The following is a 26,463-nucleotide window of genomic DNA, read 5'->3' as shown; positions in this document are numbered from 1 at the left end:
ATGACATGATACGTGAGCAAAAAACATGTTCTAAAATTCTACAACAGATCGATGTCAGAGATATAGGCTTACAGTTTTTCGCATCTGCTCGACGACCCTTCTCGAAAACTGGGACTACCTGTGCTCTTTTCCAATCATTTGGAACCTTCCGTTCCTCTAGAGACTTGCGGTACACGGCTGTTAGAAGGGGGGCAAGTTCTTTCGCGTACTCTGTGTAGAATCGAATTGGTATCCCGTCAGGTCCAGTGGATAAGTTATGTTGGCCCTAAATAAGATGGCAGGGATCATTCTCCAGGCATTCGACAAAACAGAACCCTTCCATCAGATTGGCACTGTGTGTAGAGTGATTAATCACTTTAAATCTGTCTTTCTCCAGTCATCCATTATCCACTGGCATTGTTCTTTCTGTCACATCAAGCACCGCATGACTGCTGAAATGTGTGGCTTGTGAGGAGCTGCTCAACCATACCACCCCATTCTTTTTAACTCCTTACATACAGTTATTACGCTAAAGAAAGCATTGGAAACACTTTGGAATTCAGGAGCGATTCCTTCCTCTGATTTCATGTGATTAATGTGAAGCCCCCTCCGCAGCGCTCGATGGTCCGTGACCGACAGTATCTACGGTCGGCGACTTTGGTTTAGTTGTGGTTCTTCCGCCACCTTTCCACTTGACAGTCACATCACCAATACCGACTAGGGCAGATTTACGAGGATTGAAATGTCCCTGATTGATTTGTTGGTCAGGTGACATTCAGCGACCATTCTACGTTCGAAGTCACGGAGCACTCCTGACCGAACCACCGGCCGCTGTGGCCGAGCGGCTCTACGCGCTTCAGTCCGGAACTACGTGACTGCTACGGTCGCAGGTTCGAATCCTGCCTCGAGCATGGATGTGTGTGATGTCCTTAGGTTAGTTAGGTTTAAGTAGTTCTAAGTTCTAGGGGACTGATGACCTCGGATGTTAAGTCCCATAGTGCTTAGAGCCATGTGAAACATGTGTGACCGAACAATTCTGCTGTTACTGATTCTGCACTGACAACGCAATACTCTCCGCCTTCTTTTATGGTTGTCGGTCCGCATCGCGTGACATCTAGTGGTCAGTTCAGCATTATATAGTGATGTCCGGATACTTCTGATCAGAATGGGTATAGTACACTGAGTGACATGCGCTATGGACTGTGTGGTGTAAATATGTAACTGCTGAAACGATTGAAACGGCCTATATCTTTCCCCAAGATTACCACATTACCAAGTATCCCATCACTATTTTTTCGATGAATACAGCTAACTGTCAAAACTATGGGATGTGTACAAAGGTAACGTATGGCTGCTCTCGTCAGACGGAATGTGTGATCTATCTTCACATGGCGTCCTAATAAGATTGCCTCTTTGAGTCTCTCGGTGCATAGTAAACGCGTGGATAGCTGGTCCTCATTCCTGTGTATTCCGTATCACGACATAGGCTCTTTTCTAAAACATTACAGGTGCTCTTTCAAACGCTGCAGTCAGGGAAGCCAAAACCTCTGTTTTCGTCTTTTGTACAGAACTTCCTCGCCGCTAGATTCAGTAGGTGCTTAATATCAAGAGAAACGCAACAAACGGAGGAAAAGAGAAGTGTTCTTATTTCTAGAACAACCAAATTGTTAGACAAGTGAATTTTGGAATGCAATCATTCTCTGAAATGAAACACTTGATGGCAGCTGTGGAGTAGATAGTTACTGAACAATAATAATGGTGTGTGACGAGGGCCGCCCGTCGGGTAGACCGCTCGCCTGGTGCAAGTCTTTCGACTTGACTCCACTTCGGCGACTTGCGCGACGATGGGGATGAAATGATGATGATTAGGACAACACAACACCCAGTCCCTGAGCGGAGAAAATCTCCGACCCAGCCGGGAATCGAACCCAGGCCCTTAGGATTGACAGTCTGTCGTGCTGACCACTCAGCTACCGGGGCGGACTTAAGAGTCTGTTCTGGACATATATTTAGAGGTATATTTTGTGTTCTCTTACTGTTTGTAACAGGCAGTCGTAAACACTCGACTATGCACCTTTCTTTCCTAGAGTTTACTCTGTCGTACGGAGCCTGATGATTTCTTGATTCGGCACATTTATTTTGTTTTATCCTAGTGGCCAGAATGTTCTGTCACCACAATCGACACGTAAATAAATGAGCGCTATTTTCCCACAAATCGTACAAACTTTGTTCTGTTTATTATTGTATTTAGCTGTTTACGTGTTTTATTCTCTAAGATAGAGACTGGGAACCATCCCAGTATTTCCTAAAGGGGCGTGGAAAACCGGGTAGAAACCACACTCAATCTGGGCGGTGTAGTCGACTAAAGGTCGTTAACTTGCCGCACTGATTCGAGCCTGGGCTAGCTCACCTCCCTGTTTCGCAAGCTAAAGCACTTCGCGTTAAACCTGGGGTTCATGGACTTTTTCCGTCGAACCCCTCTTCTGAGAAACAAGTTATGTTAAGCTCATCCTCCCCTATTTTGGTTTCCTTGCTCAGTATTGGCTGGTTCAAATGGCTCTGAGCACTATGGGACTCAACTGATGAGGTCATTAGTCCCCTAGAACTTAGAAATAGTTAAACCTATCTAACCTAAGGACATCACAAACATCCATGCCCGACGCAGGATTCGAACCTGCGACCGTAGCGGTGCTCAGTATTTCTCGCACTTGGTACACAAACGGCCTACTTCAACTGTTAACTGTTTTCTTGCCGGCCGTTGTGGTCGAGAGGTTCTAGGCACTTCAGTCCGGAACAGCGCTGCTGCTACGGTCGCAGGTTCGAGTCCTGCCTCGGGCATGGATGTGGGTGATGTCCTTAGGTTAGTTAGGTATAAGTAGTTCTAAGTCTAGGGGACTGATAACCTCAGATGTTAAGTCCCACAGTGCTCAGAGCCATTTGAACCATATAACTGTTTACTTCTGTTTAATTATTGCAACAGTCAGTTACAACAACAACAACAATAATAATAATAATAATAATGATAATAATTAGCGAGTGTCATTGGAGCATATCACAGGTAAACTTTTAAAAAAATTATTATACCTTTGTATTATTCAAAGGCGGTACAAGTTGAAAAATACAATTAGTTTATAAATAACTGCGGCTATGAGTCAAGTTATTGGAACTGAGCAAATAAGTGTACATCATGTGTACATCACTACATATTTTTTTAATAAATTAGTTCATAGATTCTGTAGTGTGCTGTAATTTAACTGTTTCCATCTGTAACGCGTGTAATTAATTTAGAAAACTTTAATATTTGAAAGACCACGATGTACAAATAAATTAGAATCTTTTTCCTCAATAAAACTACATAATTTCGAAGAAGAACAGACGCTCGGTCGACCACTCTCATGTGATCCCTTGTTACCAATCTGCCATTTGTCCATGGGAAGGGCGAAGCTTGTATCACTTTATTTTAAATCGGGTTAACTACTTCCACTGAACACGCACTAGAATTCAACGTCTAGCTATTTCACTACCTTTGAGCTGACCCCGGAAGTACAGCCGAAACAGTCTATTCTAACAGTTAGTGTTGGTCACATTGTCAAGTGGTTTATTGTCGTTAGTGGTTGTTAAATATTTGATAAGTAGCTAAGCCAGCGGGTGGTTAATGATAGAGTCTGTATGATGAAATATAACGTATGACTTTTCTCACCATTCCTGCTAACATGATCTACTGATCAGTTCTTGTGAAATAAGACAGCAAATTAGCGACGACCATGGTTTCTAAGTTGGTTCATGGATATGAGAATCTCATACTAGCAATATTTGTTCACGGAAGTCTTTTTCTTACCGAATATGAAATATTAATATTTCACTGAAAGCAGGCACCTCCCTCTATTACTCTCGGCACCCCACACTTTGAGGACGGCTGCATTAAGCTATACGAGCAGGTTAAAAAAAAGTCGATAACAACTCTGTTGAAACGCCTATCATTTAACAGGGCATTGTTGTTGGAATAATTTCAAATCTACCATTGTCTGATGCACTACAAAACTCTTTATTTGCTCAGTCAGTCTTGGAAAGAGTGCGGCCAATTCTTGGGACTGGGACCAAAAGCCGCGACCGTTTGCTGCCAGGAATGCGAGAGGCCTTCCAAAGTCATATGGATACGTCACTATGGTGTTTGCACTGAGATAGTTAAGATCCTGTTCACACTGTTTCGTGAGATGGTCACGGCTGGCGAACCTTTGTTGTTTGCTACTAATGTCTCCCTCCCACTCCCTCCTCTTCTCTGACTTGCCCTTCGAAAGCTCTTTCACGGCGACACCGATAATTATGTTACGTGGCATGCAGTAACTGCCGCCACAGGGAATAGCTGGCACATCAGAGCATATTGATCCTTTAGGATTCATATAATAACAGGTGGTTCATCAAAGTCATCTCCAATGTAAATTTTCTGAGAAGTTTCAACATAAAAGGGGTAGAGGGGAGGTGGGTGTAAATAACGGACAAACCAGCCGCATTTGGATAGTAGACCCAAACTAACCAGTTATTTCCACAGCTGTCACACTTTGCTTACGACGAACAAATATAGTGAATACGAGAAAAGGTTTCATCTTTTTGATACGTACTACTCTTCCACTAACGTTCGTAATAGTTTTCGGTTCTCATAAAGAAATCCTGCGAATACCCGTCTACTGGTCGCAGCCTGGATTAACTTTGTTTTTGCGACGCTTTAGAAGCAAGGAAATTCCTTCGGCATTCGGCAGACATTATATAAACGCGAGATGACATAGTTTACAATTTATCGCGAGTTACTTGTCAATGACTGTTGTAAAAGTGGGGAGACAAGATAGTCCCTGACACGGAGGAAACTTTTCACAGCCTGCGAGGGAGCCGGAAAGAACAACGGTCGAGTTGAAGGTAGAAAGGACAAGCGGTGCAAAGCGGACAGACTTATCTCCATGAGCAGCAGACGAGACTCCGAAGCGTTCATTGTTGCAAGGTTTGTTTTGCGCCTTTATTTTACGCGACAGCATCATAACCGCCGGAGGAAAGTACATTACTGGCCATTAAAATTGTTACACCACGAAGATGACGTGCTACAGACGCGAAATTTAACAGACAAAAACAAGATGCTGTGATATGCAAATGATTAGCTATTCAGAGCATTCACATAAGGTTGGCGCCGGTGGCGACACCTACAACGTGCTGACATGAGGGAAGTTTCCAACCGATTTCTCATACACAAACGGCAGTTCACCGGCGTTGCCTGGTGAAACATTGTTGTGATGCCTCGTGTAAGGGGGAGAAATGCGTACCATCACGTTTCCGACTGTGATAAAAGTCGGATTGTAGCCTATCGCGATTGCGGTTTATCGTATCGCGACATTGCTGCTCGCGTTGGTCGACATCCAATGACTGTTAGCAGAATATGGAATCGTTGGTTTCAGGAGGGTAATACGGAAAGCCGTGCTGGATCCCAACGGCATCGTATCACTAGCAGTCGAAATGTCAGGCATATTATCCCCATGGCTGTAACGGATCGTGCAGCCACGTCTCGGTCCCTGAGACAACAGATGGGGACGTTTGCAAGACAACAACCATCTGCACGAACAGTTCGACGACGTTTGCAGCAGCATGGACTATCAGCTCCGAGACCATGGCTAAGGTTACCATTAATGCTGCATCACAGACAGCAGCGCCAGCGATGGTGTACTCAACGACGAACCTGGGTGCACGAATGGCAAAACGTCACTTTTCGGATGAATCCAGGTTCTGTTTACAGCATCATGATGGTCGCATCCGTGTTTCGTGACATCGCGGTGAACGCACATTGGAACCGTGTATTCGTCATCGCCATACTGGCGTATCATCCAGCGTGATGGTATGGATGGCCATTGGTGACACATCTCGGTGACCTCTTGTTCGCATTGATGGCACTTTGAACAGCGGATGTTACATTTCAGATGTGTTACGACCCGTGGCTCTACCCTTCATTCGATCCCTGCGAAACCATACATTTCAGCAAGATAATGCACGACCGCATGTTGCAGGTCCTGTACGGGCCTTTTTGGATACAGAAAATGTTCGACTGCTGCCCTGGCCAGCAAAATCTCCAGATCTCTCACCAATTGAAAACGTCTGATCAATGGTGGCCGAGCAACTGGCTCGTCACAACACGCCAGTCACTACTCTTGATGAACTGTGGTATCGTGCTGAAGCTGCACGGGCAGCTGTACCTGCACATGCCATGCAAGCTCTGTTTGACTCAATGCCCAGGCGTATCAAGGCCGTTATTACGGCCAGAGGTGGTTGTTCTGGGTACTGATTTCTCAGTATCTATGCACCCAAATTGCGTGAAAATGTAATCACATGTCAGTTCTAGTATAATATATTTGTGCAATGAATACCCGTTTATCATCTGTATTTCTTCTTAGTGTAGCAATTTTAATGGCCAGTAGTGTAGAAGAATTATATGCCACGTATCGCCCTATTAGGACAGAATATACAGTATCGTGTTTTTATTTCCGTGTGTGTAAATTCCGACTATACCTCGGAACTTACGTCTGGCCCTGGTGGGCAGCGACGCAGACGCTGTGCAGGGTGGCCTAATCTCTTGGGCGGTCTGCGTCGCGAGGACCTGCGCAGGCAGTGCCGTGACACCGAGTCCGTACCACCGTCTCGTCGTTTTTATTGCGTCGAAAATTTCCCTCCTCCCCTCCTTCCCCCACTCACGCCTTCGAGCCATAAGAAGCAATATTTACATTCTCTCCTTGATGGGATAATAAAATAATAATATTATCTGCAGTGATCAACAGGCATTTTGGACCTATTTTTTGTGCATTGATAATGAGTTCGATTCCTTTTTAAACAAAAAGAATTTTGTGTGAAAAGATCATACCAAATATAGCTGCTCATTTCTCATTAAGTTGAAAGAAACGTCAAAGTTACTCCTGACAGGTACTTATTATTCACTGCTCATCTATAGCCATGGATAAATTATTGCCGTACTCCTCTCTGTATAGTCTCCAGAGCTTTCTGGTTTGTTGCATACTGATAAGGCAACAGTAAATGCGGGCTTAAATAATATAGCAGAGTCTGGGGTATTCTCACATTGTCCAGTTACTGTACGTGCACTGGTTTTCGTTGGTGATTTTTTTTTTTTTTTTTTTTTTTTTTTTTTTTTTTTTTTTAACGCGGGAATGAGGCCATAGTCTACGGCATGTTTCTGTGTTTATCGTTTTATCTACTTAGCTGGAGACAACATCAGAAGCTACACAGACGCAGTTAGAATTTTCAAACTTAAGCACAACGAGCCAAGCTGTTTACACGTAACCACGCAACGGGCGGATCGTGACGTCAAAGTCGTGCCGTCGTTGGTTGATCGGTTGGCTGATTTGGAGAAGGGCACCAAACAGCGAGGTCATGGGTCCCATCGGATTAGGTAACGACGGGGAAGGTAACCTGCAGTGCCCTTTCAAAGGGAACCATGCCGGCATTTGCCTGAAGCGATTTAGGGTAATCACGGAAGATGTGAATCAGGATGGTCGGACGCAGGTTTGAACCGTCGTCCTCCTGAATGAGAGTCGAGTGTGCTAATCACTGCACCACCTCGCTCGGTCGTGCCGTCGTGTGTACGGAGCCTGTGCCGCGGAAAAGTAGACACTGTTCACTTGTTTTATTCCAGTCCTCCTCCTTTTCTGTTACAGTTGTTTTTATGACGAACCTTATGGCCTCTTCGTGCAACTTAGGATAGTAATGATGGAATCTAGATAAAACTGTAGTATCATAGAAACTAATTTATTGGTTCCCTCGTACCACTGTACCGCAGGGGAGTGTCGTCGGCCCGTTGCTACTCACAATACACATAAATGACCTTGTAGATAACATCGGAAGTTCACTGAGGCTTTTTGCGGATGATTCTGTGGTATATCGAGAGGTTGTAAGAATGGAAAATTGTACTGAAATGCAGGAGGATCTGCAGCGAATTGACGCATGGTGCAGGGAATAGCAATTGAACCTCAATGTAGACAAGTGTAATGTGCTGCGAATACATAGAAAGAAAGATCCCTTATCATTTAGCTACAATATAGCAGGTCAGCAACTGGAAGCAGTTAATTCCATAAATTATTTGGGAGTAGGCATTAGGAGTGATTTAAAACGGAATGACCATATAAAGTTGATCGTCGGTAAAAAATCAGATGCCAGACTGAGTTTCATTGGAAGAATCCTAAGGAAATGCAGTCCGAAAACAAAGGAAGTAGGTTACAGCACACTTGTTCACCCACTGCTTGAATACTGCTCACCGGTGTGGGATCCGTACCAGATAGGGTTGATAGAAGAGATAGAGAAGTTCCAAAGGAGAGCAGCGCGCTTCGTTACAGGATCATTTAGTAACCGCGGAAGCGTTACGGAGAAAATAGATAAACTCCAGTGGAAGACTCTGCAGGAGAGACGCTCAGTAGCTCGGTACGGGCTTTTTTTGAAGTTTCGAGAACATACCTTCACCGAGGAGTCAAGCAGTATACTGCTCCCTCCTACATATGTCTCGCGAAGACACCATGAGGATAAAATCAGAGAGATTAGAGCCCACACAGAGGCATACCGACAATCTTTCTTTCCACGAACAATACGAGACTGGAATAGAAGGGAGATAGAGGTACTCAAGGTACCCTCCGCCACACACCGTCAGGTGGCTTGCGGAGTATGGATGTAGATGCAGATGTAGACGTAGATGTAGATCTGCTACTGCCAATTTTTCCGTGTTGCCCAAACGACAATTGCTCTTACGTTGTTTAAATCGGGTGCTGATGCTACTGTTCGTAGTTCCTACATACACTTGATCGCATGTGCAAAGGATTTTGTATGCCACTGCTAAAACCAGCTGTGGGCGTATGTCCTCTGCGGTGTTTAAATACTAACACAACTTTCCTGTCGGTTTAAGCACTCTGCCAATACCTTGTTGTCTTAGTAGTCATTTGATGCAATATGTCGCTATTTTCTTTTTTTCCGAATGATAGGAAACTTTTCCCTTTAATCGGTTCTTTTTCATTAGAAGTTCGATAACTATTAGGTTACAAAGCCTTATTTATGTCTTTGTCAGAGCAGCTGTTCTTTCTGAAAGTAGACAATAAATGATCGAACTCTTCCTCCAAGTACAGATGATTTCAACTCGGTCCATCAATGTTTCAATCACTTATCTTTTCAACTTTGGATGTTGACTAGAATTTTTATAAAAGTGGTCCGTAAGTGTAATCTTTCTGTAGACTTTCTGCCCTAAAGTTCTGTCGGTTTTCTAAGTACATGTACGTTCAAAAATGAAATTGGTTCTTCCCGCTTCTTTTCTGACTGTGGAAGCCTACAAAGGTTTTTCTTTTTTTCTGCATTAAAGACTCACTTCTGTGATCATTTAGCTAGTATTTCAACAGTTAAATCAGCATTCGTTGGAAACAAACTCATCAAAATTATTTCACGGGCATCTTGAAAATTCTACTTTTAAAACGTTGCAACATCCACTATGATCTCTGCCGAGAGTAAACACAGCAGACGGCTACGCTTACGACTTTCTCCTAAGCGAAGATTAATCTTGAGACCATTCGTTAAATGTTGCTCACAGTCTCTAACTTCCATATCATTTAATAAACTAATGCTCATTCCCTAATAGCCTTAAACTCCAGCGTTTCACATGCGAATTCATAAACCACATTGTGTCTAAATTTATGCCACAAAGAAAAGTCTGCCAACACCTTATAACAGTTCTTGCAAGTTTCCTTTGCTTCGGCGTGAAGTACATTTCCGCTTCCGAATATGTATTTTATTAGAAGAATAAGTAAAGAAACTACAGCACCCCGTCCACTAAAACATACCATAACATTTTCCAGAATCGAGGAGTGTTTATTTTGTCAGCGTCATTTCATGCAGCATCGTACTCGCAGATTTCTCACCAAGACATCTTCTGCTGCCTTCTCGCCATATTTTCGAGGCACATAGTTGAGCTAAAATTATAGCCGTTCTTCCAGGAAAGTGCGTCAGAAAGAAAAGCTGCGAAGAATGAACGTTCACTTTGGAAAGCTGGTGATGTTTCTCGGGGGAATTCCCGGCACGCCTTCTGCAGGCGACACATTTCACTGCGGCCACGGAAATCCCAGACGACGTTTTTCTCCCGCTTGCGGTAGTAGCTTTCTGAAAAACGAACAACGTTCATTTCACTCCGTTACTATTTCTTGTTGTAGGATAAATTTAGATTCGCATCACAAAACACTGCTACCAATCGCTGTTATATCTCATTATCTCTACGAGTTTCAATGAATTAGTTCCTATATTCCGTACTTCCTTATTCTATTGTCTATGAAATCATGCTCCTTCCAACACTCGCCACCCACGATAAGTAACAAAGAAAGTAAATTTGCAACGATAAGACACGATTTACATTGTCATTCAACAAGCGCGTTTCGCTAGTAGGGGAGAAGCCAATAGTTCGGTTCACCAAGTGCAACTAGAATGTGGTGATAATATATATCAAGATGCCTTGCGTGGAATGCGAATTTTGTTCTGTTACGAATAAACAATTGGCTGCAGCCAGTGTCACAGGCCAAGGTGTATTGTATTTACTTTGTCTTCGTGAGCGCAGTTTGTTTACTTGACCAGTTTTTGGTGATACATTGTGCGGAAACAAGCAGAAAATTAAAAGAAAAAAAGAAAAAATTAAAAAAGAAGCTGTGTATCACAGTGTTTGGGTAGGAAGGCCTTGAGCATGTAATCAAAATTTTAAAGAAATATTACTATTCGTCTTTTCTTTTATAAGATTGCTACGGTAGTACGGAATAACCATCCTTTGCATATTGTTAGCAGTATTAGCGGGAACCTTGTTAACTGCTGCAAGTAGTGAGCAAGTTGGGAGTTTGGGTTGTACGGAAGCGTGCTGTCGCCCTTCGGCAGGCTAGCGGCACGGACGCCTTGTTTGCGTCCTCGACACACAGCTCGCTCACGGAGTTGTTTACATGATTCTTCCGACTTAGAGCACTATAACTTCTTAGAAAGAGAATAGCTGATGCCCACAGAAAATCTACCGTGAAGATCAGTTTTTCGACTAAATATGCTCGACCGAAAGAACTGGAAATCGAACAGTATATCAGAGATGAGGTGAAAATTGATTGCAACGATCTTATTTTCATCCACCTGTCTATAATGAGCAGTGTCGTGTACGTGAAACTGTCCAATTACCGATGACCTCAGCAGTTTGATCCCTTAGGAACTCACACACACTGTCCAATGAAGAAGTGTGTGACAGAACTGTACGTGCAGCTAGAACTGGTCTTAAGTTCCGCCACTCTGTTCGACACACCGGTGACGTAAACTGTGGAACATGCGGGACTTGGGCTGCGGACGACTCGTGTATTTGTACTCCTTTTCGAGGTGCCTTCAGAGGTGGTGGTGATCCTCATGCTGCTCGTATGGGAAGGTGAGCTCAGTTCACTACTTACTCAGATGTACGTTGAACAGCAGCTAACACCACTCTTCCACCGCAGACATAACAACGGACGGATTTTGTTAACACCCACCTGGTTTCGTGACTATTACATCTTGCACGGATTTTGCCCACGCCAATACAATAGTGCACAGACTATAGACCACGTTTAACTGCTTTGTAAGTACGGATTTTATCATCAAAGTCTGCTACGATACGCTAACTCTTCTTCCTCGAGACGGTGGCCTTGGTCTTCCCAATATCCATGCAAGAGCGGCTGTCCTTTACGTAAGTGCGACGGTTAAATCGTGGACCCGCCACCAAAACCGGATTAACAGGAAGCCGATTGATGAAATGGCCCCTCCATACGAATGGCGCCCGTTGCAGTAGCACATATTTCTAATTCCCTCTCATACGTCAGAAGCTTTTTCATCGAATCAGTTATGTCCACGGTGACATGCCTTGTACCAGGAACCCTACGGAACGTGATACTATGGCCTAAGTTGGAATATGGTGGATAGCCAACATCCTACGGTCGCATGGCCCATGGTCTGGCATTCTGTGCACCATGTCCTTCTCGACACGAATGCTTGTGCAACCTATCATCTAGCTGTTAATGCGAAATACATGGCACAACTTTGTCTACATGCCATTAACATGACGGATTCGCCGATTTTCCCCCGTTGTCACACGTTTGACACGAATGAACATCGACTGGTGTGTGGATCTTCTGCAGAAGTGAGCATCTGATTCTGAAAATGCTTGCCTTTCTGCTATGTACGGCTCCCCATGGCACTGCATCGAAGATACATCGAAGACCCACGAACGAATCCCAATACGGTGAACTGGATAATAGGCCTATCGACCTCTGTATTCCAGTAAGGAGATAAGAGTGTTCTTGATATTTGGTCATTCCTGCAAGACCGCTTTCCCCACGCTCAAACCGAGAGACCGTCAGTACTATGCTAGCTTTTTGGGTAGTGCCATCTTGGATTATTCCCCCCCCCCCCCCCCGCCTGCAGCTGGGGTGTCGTGGGTATGAGAAGGCGGGGGGCGGGGGGGGGGGGAGAATGACTTACAGCTGTAGTCTGACAAGAGTCGTGCTCCTCTTGATTAAGATATACATTATTATGGCCTTTAAACCAACAAAGAGTACTTACGCCATATAACTTGAATACAAGGGTAAATCCAGCAAACATGCTCGGAGAATCGGATAACGGAAATCACAGATATACAAAAGTCTTAGGTAATGAGGTCAGTAAAACATACTTATCCTCAAGTAATGATACAGTGGCGTTACCTGAGTGGTACCAAGGATGATGTGATGCCTCAGTGAGAGTTGATATTCGTGTATAATCAGTGAACTACTCACGAAGTTATCGTTATTAAGTTAGTATTACTCTTGGCGACAGTTTGTTACTTACTATTTCTGTTAATTGTTTAGTCGTAAAACTCAGAGAAAAAGATCTCTAAGCCTATGGAGCATCATTGCATTATAGTCATCTCTCGATCACTTCCAGATTACAATAAAATTAATATTAAGTTTCTCGTACTTACTAACTAACAATATTTTGTAATAATTCTTTGATTTTAATTACTTCTCCTATTTAATTCTTAGTAGTTGTTGGTTTTACACTCACGATCGTCACCTCTATTTCCTTTTCTTCTGGTTTTTTTATGAATTTGTTTCCTACACACAACAATTCTTTCACTAATAACACGTAAAATTACAGAAATTGGCATCCAGAGACGAATGTATGTTATGTAAAATGATCAAAAAATGGTCCAAATGGCTCTGAGCACTATGGGACTCAACATCTTAGGTCATAAGTCCCCTATAACTTAGAACTACTTAAACCTAACTAACCTAAGGACATCACACACATCCATGCCCGAGGCAGGATTCGAACCTGCGACCGTAGCAGTCCCGCGGCTCCGGGCTGCAGCGCCAGAACCGCGCGGCCACCGCGGCCGGCGTAAAATGATCCTAGAAATAAAGTATCAACAATATAGGAAATGATACATTGCTACTTATTGAAAAGAGGACACACTAAGTTGCAGAGAGGTACAATTAAAAGGAACTTACACATGTCCGAAAGAACAGATACCATCTTTATATATATAGCAGCGAGTAATGGGTATAATGGGTAGAGGCACTATGAATATAGTGCGGGACAATAAGTTGGGAATGTGGGTCTCACGGGAGGCGTGCCAGAGGTAAGTCCCTGCAGTCGTACTATCCTCGGTGTCCTCGGTGGCTCAGATACCGTCACGGTAGCTCAGCGTGCTGCTGGCACGGTAGCTCAGCGTGTTCTGTCAGAGGATTAGCTGCACTCTGCAATAAAAAAAAACTGAGTTAATGGATCAACGAAGAACTTAAAACGGACGTCTTAGGACGTTCGCCCCGAACCAATGGAACAAACTATACCAAACAAAATGAGATCAACAAAAAAAGAAAAAGTTGGATAGAGCGTCTGCCATGTAAGCAGGAGATCCCGGGTTCGAGACCCGGTCGGGGCACACATTTTCAATTGTCCCCGTTGACTTAAATCAACGCCTGTATGCAGCTAGGGGTAGTCATTTCATTGTAATTTCATTCTTTTATGCCGGTCGAAGTGGCCGTGCGGTTAAAGGCGCTGCAGTCTGGAACCGCAAGACCGCTACGGTCGCAGGTTCGAATCCTGCCTCGGGCATGGATGTTTGTGATGTCCTTAGGTTAGTTAGGTTTAACTAGTTCTAAGTTCTAGGGGACTAATGACCTCAGCAGTTGAGTCCCATAGTGCTCAGAGCCACTCATTCTTTTAGTCCGGAACCGCGCGACTGTTACGGTCACAGGTTCGAATCCTGCCTCGGGCATGGATGTGTGTCATGTCCTTAGGTTAGTTAGGTTTAAGTAGTTCTAAGTTCTTGGGGACTGATGACCATAGATGTTAAATCCCGTAGTGCTCAGAGCCATTCTTTTAGTTTTGCCTGTCTTCAACTTCCCCTGTCATTTTTACGGTAAGTAGCATTCTATTTTTTCCCACATTGTTGATATTCTTACTTGGAGTTTCCATTGTTGGGAATAAAGTATTAGGAAAGTCACTTGTAGCAGTTGCAGTGTCACATAAAAAGAAAACTTTGGCAACTGAAACAAACACAAGTGGCGTTTCTCGAAAAGGGTTCAAAAAAAATGTTCAAATGTGTGTGAAATCTTATGGGACTCAAGTGCTAAGGTCCCGCACGGCGAAAAGAGTTACATTCAGCAACTTAACCTTTCATGTTCATCAGACATAAGGCAATTAATATTGGTTAGTTGTTGCGAAGTGCCGGCCGAGGTGGCCGAGAGATTCTAGGCGCTACAGTCTATAACCGCGCGACCGCTACGGTCGCAGGTTCGAATCCTGCCTCGGGCATGGATGTGTGTGACGTCAAAAATGGCTCTGAGCATGATGGGACTTAACATCTGAGGTCATCAGTCCCCTAGAACTTAGAACTACTTAAACCTAACTAACGTAAGGACATCACACACATCCATGCCCGAGGCAGGATTCGAACCTGCGACCGTAGCGGTCGCTCGGCTCCAGACTGTAGCGCCATAAGCGCACGGCCACTCCCGCCGGCGTGTGACGTCCTTAGGCTAGTTAGGTTTAAGTAATTCTAAGTTCTAGGGGACTGATGACCTCAGATGTTAAGTCCCATAGTACTCAGAGCCATTTGAACCATTTTTTTGTTGGGAAGTCTCTCAAATCTGAGAATCCTAACAGCTACCTCCTGACTAAGGAGTGCTATGGGGATCACGTTATAACGTGTGCCCATATTCACGGTACATGAGAAGATAAATGCTCCGGACATGAGCCACAGGCCCGTGCGAGGTCCTGAACCTAGGTTAAGGCTGGAAAGAAGCGCCGACACGACAGCTGGGACGCCAGCAGCCGAGACAGGAGTTACGCAGCAGGAATCTGGAAAAGACGCTTGCCCGCGGCGGTGCACCCGTTAATGAGGCCGGCAGCCAGCCCTCGGTCACGTGCTCGCCGCTGCAGCCGCCGTCTGTTCTGCCGAGACCGACCGACCGAGGCGAGGCGAGCCGAGCCTACAGACACGGGCGGCCGGGGAAGCGGTCGACAGGTGACGCACGCGCCGGTATCGTAATCGCTTGTTAGCGCGGAACGCGCACTTCGGGCGTGCTGTCAATTTTTATCTTTCTCGCTCACTCTGGGTGGTCGGCGCGCAGATCGAAGCTCCTCACATGTACTTCCGCCCTCTAGTTGTTGGCCGTAATGCGAGGGTCAGACAGGGTGTGGGTAATGTTTCCTATTTTTTTTTCCAATTCATTAAGTTGGTGATGCAGCAGTCATGAATTTGGCTCACATCTACAAACATTCTTCTAGAGCCCGCTCCAGTAAGAGCGTCCGACGTCAACAGGTAGCAGCACTGGATAACTTCGGGATATGGGTGACAATGTCATAAGATAGCATTCTGTCAAGACAGAAGCGAATTGAAGACATTAGCTGCCAGCGGGTATTGAATTATATCAACGCGGGAACTTGAAAATTTGCTTCGCACTAGGATTCAAAATGGTTCAAACAGCTCTGAGCACTATGGGACTTAACTGCTGTGGTCATCAGTCCCCTAGAACTTAGAACTACTTAAACCTAACTAACCTAAGGACATCACACACAGCCGGCCGGTGTGGCCAAGCGGTTCTAGGCGCGTCAGTCTGGAACCGCGAGACCGCTACGGTCGCAGGTTCGAATCCTGCCTCGGGCATGGATGTGTGTGTTGTCTTTAGGTTAGTTAGGTTTAAGTAGTTCTAAGTTCTAGGAGACTGATGTTAAGTCCCATAGTGCTCAGAGCCATTAGAACCATCTGAACATCACATACATCCATGCCCGAGGCAGGATTCCAACCTGGGACCGTAGCGGTCTCGCGGTTCCCGTCTGTAGCGCCTAAAACCGCTCGGCCACTTCGGCCGGCGCGCTAGTATCCAAACCCGGCTCTCTCGCTTACTATGCGGATACGCTGATCAGTACAAATTCCAGACACAGTGGACATCACTCCAATACGGCCCTCGTCAGAACCACATTCTTAGCTTAGCCACACGCTGCTAATGTACTGCCCCTTGCCCATTATCCTCGTTACTCGCGGAATTTCGCCGATTCCCATAAGAAAAAAATGGCTCTGAGCACTATGGGGCTTAACATCCGAGGTCATCAGTCCCGTAGAACTTAGAACTACTTAAACCTAACTAACCTAACGACACCACACGCATCCATGCCCGAGGCAGGATTCGAACCTGCGACCGTAGCGGTCTCGCGGTTCCAGACTGAAGCGGCTAGAACCGCTCGGCCACACCGGCTGGCGATTCCCATAAGAGTTAGAGTTTAGTGTGCATCTACACATATACAGAGGGTGAACATTAGTAAAACCGGCAAATTGCGGGGGCGAATTCCTGACTCTAAATTGATGAAAAATTGTCCTATGAACATTTGTCCGGAAATGCATCGTTATTATGGTGGATGGCGCTGACGAATGACGGTTCCTATGATCACGTGCTTATAGTAGCGATTGTCATACAGGACATACATAATCATACTTTGGCTTACATCATTTTGGCATGCCCCTTGCCTGGAGCTTGCACTAGAGGTCATCACAATATCCTGTAGAAGTTGGTCCTCTAAATCTGGTATATGCCTAGTCTGCCGGTTCAGTGCGCGTTCGTCCGTCTGAAAAGACAAACGCTCAAAAAGAGCTTGAAATATGGTGTGATGCGGTTGGTGTCTGTAATGGTATTTGTTTTGGTATAGCAGTGCTGCCTGTCGGCCGTTTCCATCTGCTTGGCCATGCACACACCATTTCCGCTTGTTCCTGACACGAATATCGGACCATTCTGTTGCCTACAGTACGCTGCGTCAGTCATACAGCCTGCAACACACAGGAACACACAATCCTTGGTCAGAGGAACTTTCATTCAGCGGCGCCATCTGCCGTGGGAACGATGCATTTCCGGACACATGTTCATAAAAAAAAAAAAAACACTCCGTCTTCAAGCCACGAGTGGCCTACCGGGACCATTCGACCGCCGTGTCATCCTCGGTGGAGGATACGAGGGGTGTGGGGACAGCACACCGCTCGCTCGGTCGTAAGATGGTATTCTTGACCGAAGCCGCTACTATTCAATCGAGTAGCTCCTCAATTGGCATCACGAGGCTGAGTGCACACCAAAAAATGACAACAGTGCATGGTGGCCTGGATGGTCACCCATCCATGTACCGACCACACCCGACAGCGCTTAACTTCGGTGACCTCACGGGAACCGGTGTATCCACTGTGGCAAGGCCGTTGCCTGGACACATGTTCATAGGAGCTTTTTTTCCTGCATTTCCAGTCAGGAATCCGTCGCTGCAGTTTGTCGGTTGCATTAATTTTTACCTTGTATAATTAAGGCGAGGGCGGTCAGTGATCACTTCAGTTCAGATGCACACCAAGCTCTAACTCTTACGAGAATCGGCGAAATGCCGCGAGTAATGAGGATGATGGGCAAGGGGCAATAGATCAGCAGCGAATGGCTAAGTTAAGAGTGGGTCTGACCGGGGGTGTGCTAGGGTGGTCTATGGGGTAGCGCTGACCTCTTTGTCATGATGGTTGGCAGTTAGCTCATCTACTGAATAAGCAGGAGACCTGAGTTCGATTTCCGGTCCAGCACAAATTTTCAACTTTCCCCATTTATGTAAATCAGTGCCCCCTGGCAGCTAATGTGTTCAATTCCTTTGTGTCTTGATTCATAGCGGTTGTGGAATCAAAGTGATGTATCCGCTTTCGGACATGTGCGAAAGAGCAGCCACCACTCGTATATTGGACTTCAGCACCGTTAAATGACATGTTCGTCGCTGGAGAGTAGTTGCGGGACAAACTCAGCGGGGTGAAACAACGTGGAGCGGCCGGACAGCAACTGCAGTCAGTTCACACAACGTCCAGAGTCTCAGGCAAATCATCCGTGACGGCCTCCAAGTAACAATGAATCGTGTTGCCAGTTATCCACCTGTAAAGGCAATGTGCCGGGCGTTATTGAAAAATTGGGCTACTCCAAGGTTTGTGCACTCTGGGTACCGAAAACGCTGACCGACCGGAAAAAAAAGAGACACGGAAGATAGTTGCATCCAAACTGTCGCTACGCTTCAGTTCCATCCATTCAAAGAAGGTCGTCGAGGCATCGCTTGAAGATTCTGTGCGCCAGTGGATGAGGTAGGATGACCATTATTTTTACAGCACAAGTATACAAGCTCCTGTTTGAAGGTGGAAAAAGAACAGCGAACAAAACTGGTGATTGTACTGAAAAGTGACGAATTAATCATGAATATTGTAGCTGTTATCATATGTGTGTAGAATTCATTGTTCTTGTAAAATAAAGATAAAAGAAACAGGAGACCTTACTTTCTGACTGACCCTCGCATCTTGGATTTGCTTGGTCAGATCTGTGACGTTCAGGCAGCACTCTCTCAAGGCAAGAAGCAAGGTGAATTCCAGAAACACCATCCGGCAAAAGTTAACTGGGAGAATCCTTGTAGCTCAGGCGGCAGCGCTTAGCTCCAGCGGGAGTACCGAGGTTAAAATCCTGAGTGAGCTGCTGTGGCGTCCTTTATATTACACAAAAGACACGTTAAGAGGTCACTCAAGCACACGTAAAATATCGTTATGGGACCGACTCCACTTCACCATCCACACTCTCTCGCTGATATTATAGCTTCCAATACCAGGAGGAAAGTTGCTTCAAATACAAGGAAAAATAAGCAAATGTCATACCCAAAACATTCTCATATCGTCATCAATTGTATAGATCTGGGCCTTTAAAGCACAGCAGCTTCAGCGTGGCGATCTTGAAAACTAAGCAGTTAAAGAAGAGACGGCCAGAGTGAATGCCACATTGCACCCTTAAAAGGAAAGCTACCACCAGGACACCACATGCGTTAACCCGCAAGGAGGAAACTCTGATACGACGTTCCACACGAGTCTCGAATTATAGAACGGTTGCAAATGTTCCCTGAAGGTGAAAGCATCATATTTACTACCTGGCGGTATGTAACTTAAGTATATCGATGCGTGAGAAAAAGCGTGCTATAATCTATCCACACATGGATCGCCTTCTCCTTCACCACGACAATTCCAGACCACACACGAGCGCTGCGACGTCTGGAACAATCCGAAGCCTTGGGTTCACTGTCGTAGCATTCCACATAGTCAAAATAATGAACTATAATAAAGTAGTGTGCCAAGTAGCTGGTCAGGCCCCGTTAACGCCCGGTACAGCGGATGACTAACAACTCACAACTGGCGTTTTGATGGGGTGATAGTCTTGTTCGGGGAGAGCAGTTCTATCATCTATGGCATGAGCATTACAGTGGCTTTTCTTACCACTCTCCATTCTCAATAGGTTCGCCTACGATTAAATCTCGGATCCTGCCAACCCTATGTACGTGGTGATAAGGTAAAGAAACCATGGATTTTCGAAAAAATGGTTTACAGAGCAATCTGCGTACCTGAATCAGAGACTTATCCCGAAAACTAAAGTAGGCTGTATTTTGCTGCTCAACCGCAGGATCAATTTTCATCCGTTTTTATCATTTCTGTGCTGATATTAACACAAACAATCCGAAAGAATGTTTACACGATATATAAATCAACTAAACTGGCAGGCAGTATGACCGCTATACTGGTAAAGAAGGTTGAAAGAGATGACATGAAAGGATAAGTCTGGAAGTTCATATCACTGATTTTGTATTATGATAGATCACAATAAGTTTATTTGAAAACTGGCTTATTGAAAGTAAAAGTCAATGAACTTCAGTGTTCTTGGAATATCATAGGTGTATCTTAATTACTTTAAATCCACTTTGGTTGTTCATGTCACTGTCTGCCTTGATTGGTACAAGAGTACGTTTTCTCTAGTTTGTTATCTGCAATTTATGTTCAATAAAATTACTATCTGAGTTCCGTCCGCATGCTGTAATTTTGAAAGTGAACTTGTATCTTATTTTCAAGGATCGAAAATCACTTTCCCTGTTTCCATAATTGTTTATGTTGGTTCTGTCATGATCACAAACAGATTACAGTACCTCTTACAAGCCATTTACCAGATACCTTGTTGTTTCATCATCTTGTTATCTTCACAGACGTAAGTAGTAAGCCTCAAAATGAAACCAGATTTACAGTTACTACTAATATCGACCTCAGTCACATAAATCTCCTATTGATATTAACACGGTATGAAACTTATACTGATAGCAGACGAAAATGTAGAATGATCAACGCAGATTCTTACCTCATACTTCCATTTAACAGCCACATTCAGAGGGCGCGTTTCATACATGTTACCAGCCTTTTATTTTAATTATTTACTTGTTTTTCCTTGCTTTCATATTATTTAGCTGTTTGCCGGCCGGTGTGGCCAAGCGGTTCTAGGAGCTTCAAAATGGCTCTGAGCACTATGGGACTTAACATCTATGGTCATCAGTCCCCTAGAACTTAAGTCCCATAGTGCTCAGAGCCATTTGAATCATTTAGCTGTTTCTTTCATGATGACGCTTCACCTTCCACCAATACTAATACACCAGTAAAATTTCACCCCCCATTTTTTTAAAAATCGAACTCCCATGTGTGAAACGTCATATCTCCCCAGCTATGTGACATATGGTGATGTAATTTTCCAGGTACATTCAGTGGTGTATGTGGCTACTGTCTGGAAAACATGTAGCGAGTAGAGTTAGTATTAAACAAGTAATAAATTTGAACGTCACCCCGGATGTTGAAGTTAGACTGCATGAACAGCGAAAATGTAGCAAGTGGTAAGCTTTTTTTCCTGTCATTATTTTGTGTAGTGGAACCGCTAGAATTATTTCTTTGTTTCATGTACGACAACTGACAAAGCTAACGATAAGCTTACCTGTATGTACGTGTGTCCGTTATTCACTTCTAGAACTGCTCCCATTCCCTGTTCTCACTGCTAAATTCGACAGCTGCTGAATAATGTCAAATTATACGTAAACACGATCACAGATGTAGATGCAGATGCAGATTTCACCTAAGATATTACTGTTAGTGGGTTGGGTTGTTTGTGGGAGGAGACCAGACAAAGAGGTCACCGGACTCGTCGGATTAGGGAAGGACGAGAAAGGAAGTCGGTCGTGCCATTTCAAAGGAAAAATGGTTCAAATGGCTCTGAGCACTATGGGACTCAACATCTGAGGTCATCAGTCTCATAGAACTTAGAACTTCGTAAACCCAACTTACCTAAGGACGTCACACACATCCATGCCCGAGGCAGGATTCGAACCTGCGAACGTAGCAGTTCCGCGGTTCCGGACTGAGGTGCCTAGAACCGCTCGGCCACCGCAGCCGGCCTTTCAAAGGATCCACCCCGCCATTTGCCTGGAGCAATTTAGGGAAATCACGGAAAACCTAAATCAGGATGGCCGGACGCCGGATTGAACCTTCATCCTCCCGAATGCATTACTGTTAGTCATTCAGCTGTTATAAAGATCACTCCCTTTGAGAGCTACAGGTATTTTCTTTCTGCAAAATTCAGTAAGTGAAATCAATAAGTTACGAATGAAATATTGTGCTTATTTATGGACTGAAAGTCAAATGATATTTACTCTCGTTTATTCTCTTACTATTGACAGGAAACTGCATTCGTTTCTAGCGTCAATTAATTACATAGCGACGTACCTCGGAAAAAGGGTCAACATATCCGTCTCTATCATAGAGAACGACAAACGAATTATACATATAGTCTAAGGTCCTTTATCTAGAATAACCACACATGATACATTCAGCGAAAATTTAATTAATGTCAACTCACGGCAATGATTACCCTGTCACGTATCTAATCTCTATGACTGTATAATCTTCAAATCCATCAGCCATTTTAAACGTCACTCTTCTATATTAAAACAGCTTCAACAATGTAGCACAACCAACTCACTTCGAATCACAACACATATTCCTCCAATCAGCTATCAGATAAACATAAGTTATCTACAGGCTTGGGTTACCATAAAGGGTTCACAGAATCACATGTACTGTCATTTCGGTTTTTAACGATTTTCGCTTAATGAATTCCTATTTAACAAGCTTTAACCGCGCGCGAAATTTTCATATTCTCTCGCTCGCTACGTGCAAACTGTTAGTTTTATAGAAAAAACAAACAGAAAATTTTTTGTGGGTACTTTGTTCTAGTTAAATTTTGTACTGGAGTATATTTTCGATGAAGGCCATGGTTTCCGAGTTATTCAAGAAAAAGGTGGTGGCATGCGAGCGAGAGAATAAGAAAATCTCGCGCGTGATTATTGAAGGAGATGTATAACGTTGCTGGTTGCATAAAACTACCTCGGTAGGGGCAGCTGAATCAGTCTGTATAATTATTCCAAGGGAAAAAAAATCACTTGTCTACTGCATTCCTTTACTTTGGAGCGCAGTTATTGCAGATGCCGCCTATGCGCTAAAAAGAACGCGTAGCGTAAAAAGTGACGTCACAATGGGGGCGGGGCGAAGGGCGGGGATGGGTGGGGGAGGGTGTCAGCGAAAAAAAGTTTCGATGAAGTTTGAAGTGTGTTGGAAGCCGCTAAGTGTTCTCGTTCAATACTGGACGAATATAGTCTGGGTAATTTGTGCACCATGAATTAGGCTGCCTGAAGAACTATACAGTTTATAACTGTAATACTTGTGTTAGTATGCTAAACCGTCAACGTAAAGTTATGCCTCGTAATGAGTAGGTTATGGCATTATTTTAATTTTTAAAATGTGATCGATAGTTATGTGAAATACTGCAAATCAATTTTTTGTTGCCCCTGGAGGCGGTTAATAGGCAACCAGCAACTGATGTCGTGCATAGTATATCAAGAACCATGTTTTTAGTAATACAGATATCCAGAATGAATCCTTCAATTCCAGCGGGATGTGTCCTGTTATGAAACTTCGTAGCAAATGAACTGACCAGGACTCGATCTCGGAACCCCAACTTTCGTGAGCAGTGATCTTAGCGACTGACCCGGCCTCACAGCTTCACTTCCACTAGTGCCTCTCTCTCCCACTACCCAAACTTGACACAAGTTCTCCTGTGTGCCTTTCGCGACTAGCGTTGCTGGAAGAAAGGATACTGCGGGGAAATGCCTGAGCCATAGTCTACATAATTGTTTTGAGACAGAATATTTCACTCTGCAGCGGAATTTGTGATTTCTTTAAACTTTATGGTAGTTTAAAATTAGTTTACGGATGACGTATAATACTGCTATTATTGCTCTCGTCTCTTAAGTGTTAATCTTTTTGTGCAACATTACTGGTGCTTCAGCCTGTATTATTCAGTCTGACTGCGTTTGCGAATGAGATCTGAGTGCAAGGAAAGCTATTTAGAGATTCTGAGAGACATGCAAACCTCACTGGCATTCTCTAGTCTGGAAAATATGTATTGTTCGTCTTATGATCAATGCTGCAACGAACTGAGTTGCGATGGAGAGCGTCCATTCTTTCATGAAGTGTATTTATACGCAAATTATTTGTTGAAGTAAGAGAGGGGCCACACTCATTCGTTTTGCATTATCACTTATCATTTTCACCGTTATATTACGTCAGTAAATGTTACCATACATCGTTACTACCAAATATTCCAAATGTTTTCCCTATGTTGCAGTTTGTCAAAAATAAATTTGTTCGAATGGCGTAGTTTTATTTTCAGCAGTCAGCTCCCTCTTCCCCTCTTCCCCTCTTCCGCTCTCAGTACTCTGTCTCAAGATTAATTATCTCAATGTTTCTCCTCGTATCGGGCTTCATTTGCCAATGTCCACTCTCGTCCAGACCCAACTGCTGTCTGTGTACAACTGTTCCTAACTGTCTGGTTAGCGTCTACCCTCAAGAGTGTATCTTCTCTTCTGATGCCAGTGAGTAGTGACCTTAAGTCGTGTCCGATTACTTCCATTTATTAGAACATACCTCTTCACGTGGTTTAACGACTAATGCAATATTCCTTCAGTAATTTCGTTTCCTGAATTATGCTATCTTTCTAACAGCTTCATACTCTGGGATTTGAGTTCCGAGTTAATTTACATGTTATCATACGTACACAGAGTTTAATTCAGGAGCTGAAAACAATAGGAGCCTAAAGCACATCATCATCGATTTTGAGACTGTAGCATGCATATATGCTCCTGATATCTGTAGATCTTGTGGTGAACCAGCTTTATATATATCTGTAGTCCCACACTGCATACGTGAACTTTTACAAAAAACTGTCACGTATATTTCTCGAATATATTTGTTTCCATATGAGCCCAGAGCACAAAATGTAATTTTGTTGAGCTGCGGTACTCAATTCTTATCTAGTATTCACATCATAATTTGGTATCTACATTACATATGTAGTCTAATACTTTATAATCGCCGGCCGGGGTGGTCGAGAGGTTCTAGGCGCTACAGTCTGGAACCCCGTGACCGCTACGGTCGCAGCTTTGAATCCTGCCTCGGGCATGGATGTGTGTGTGATGTCCTTAGGTTAGTTAGGTTTAAGTAGTTCTAAGTTCTAGGGGACTGATGACCTCAGATGTTAAGTCCCATAGTGCTCAGAGCCATTTGAACTTTATAATCCGAGGTGTATTGGCTGATTTGCCGGCCGAAGTGTCCGACGGTTCTAGGCGCTACAGTCTGGAACCGCGCGACCGCTACCTTCGCTGGTTCGAATCCTGGTTCGGGCATGGATGTGTGTGATGTCCTTAGGTTAGCTAAGTGTAAGTAGTACTAAGTTCTATGGGACTGATGACCTCAGAAGTTAAGTCCCATAGTGCTCAGAGCCATTTGAACCATTTGTTGGTTGATTTATCTGAGCCTCAAACTAATCCATGGAATGTGCTTAATGAAAATGATGATAACGAGGACCATAAAGTGCGGGAATGGGTCGTAATTGTGTGTGTGGTGCATTTAGTATCAATTCTTTATGTTCTTATTCTAGTTTCACATTGATTACAAACTTTATAGATGTCAAAAGACACAATTGTCACTAGCCAGTATATGGAAATTTTGTGATTTAACATTAATTATAAATTACCTTATAATTTTGAATAGTAATTAATATTTCCTATTATAAAGCGTGAACGTTATTTCTTTTCGTCGAAAGTATAGGCTGTTGAGCTTGATTAAGAAAACAATTCAGATCCATGAGGTTGATGGTTTGTCCTTATAATTTGATTTTCACAAACATCTTATTTTATCCAAACAATGTTTCTGTGTTTTCGGCCCTTATGGTTCTCAGTGGCTCGATTGTATGTCACTGCATAAAATGATTAGGAGGTTTTCGCAGATATGGCCCCTTACATAGGATTTCAACCAGGGCCCTTGCCTTGCCCGCCAACGTTATTACCGATTGAACGATCCAGCCACGAGCAACGCACACAGCTTCACTTTTATCAGTAACTCTCTTCACCACTTTTCTAACAAAGGCAAGGTTCCGTGTTGGAGTTCCAGTCGGGCACGCACCTTTCATCTGCCAAGAAGTTTCAGAAAACTATCGCTCATTCGTAGTAGATTTCCCTCTGTACTGCCCATCGCGCGTTTCTCTTCAGCTCCAGATCATTTTTTTTAACTGTTTCTTTTCTTTTCGTTTGTTGCAGGTAAGCGAGACGGCAAACCGCGGAGCACAAGTACTCCTGTATATTATCAACTCCAGGTAAGACGAATCTGTTCTGTGCACCTGAGCGACTGATAGGCTAGTGTGTTGACGATGTACTCTGCTCCGGTGATCGAGCCGATGCATCGGCCCACGCAGCAACGGCAGCTCCACCTACGGTGGCCCCCATTTACGTAACGAAGGCGGGCGGAGGCGGCAGCAGCAGCAGCAGCAGCAGCAGACACGGTACAACACTGCCGCTTGTGGCCGCCTTTATGGCCAGGGTCAGGACATTAGGACGGGGCATCACCGCACAGCAGCTCCCGGGAATGGATCGTCTGCTTAAAGTGGGCATGGCTACAACGGTAAGCCTTAATGCTCGGACTGCCCTTTTAAT

The 26,463-nt window shown here is 44.2% G+C and overlaps 1 protein-coding gene across 1 annotated transcript in view; it reads left to right on the top strand.

The window, feature by feature from the left end:
* Positions 1 to 26,179, top strand: part of LOC126484970 (potassium/sodium hyperpolarization-activated cyclic nucleotide-gated channel 2-like) — a 343,363-nt gene extending 317,184 nt beyond the window's left edge. Inside the window, exon 3 of the mRNA XM_050108572.1 lies at positions 26,071 to 26,179. Coding sequence (XP_049964529.1) covers positions 26,071 to 26,074 — 4 coding nt within the window. The 3' untranslated portion in view covers positions 26,075 to 26,179. The remainder of the gene's footprint in view (positions 1 to 26,070) is intronic.
* Positions 26,180 to 26,463: the final 284 nt, after the last annotated feature.

The sequence above is a fragment of the Schistocerca serialis genome, chromosome 6 (assembly GCF_023864345.2).
Source record: "Schistocerca serialis cubense isolate TAMUIC-IGC-003099 chromosome 6, iqSchSeri2.2, whole genome shotgun sequence".
NCBI classification, from domain to species: Eukaryota; Metazoa; Arthropoda; class Insecta; order Orthoptera; family Acrididae; genus Schistocerca; species Schistocerca serialis.
This window is presented reverse-complemented; position numbering and strand designations above follow the sequence as displayed.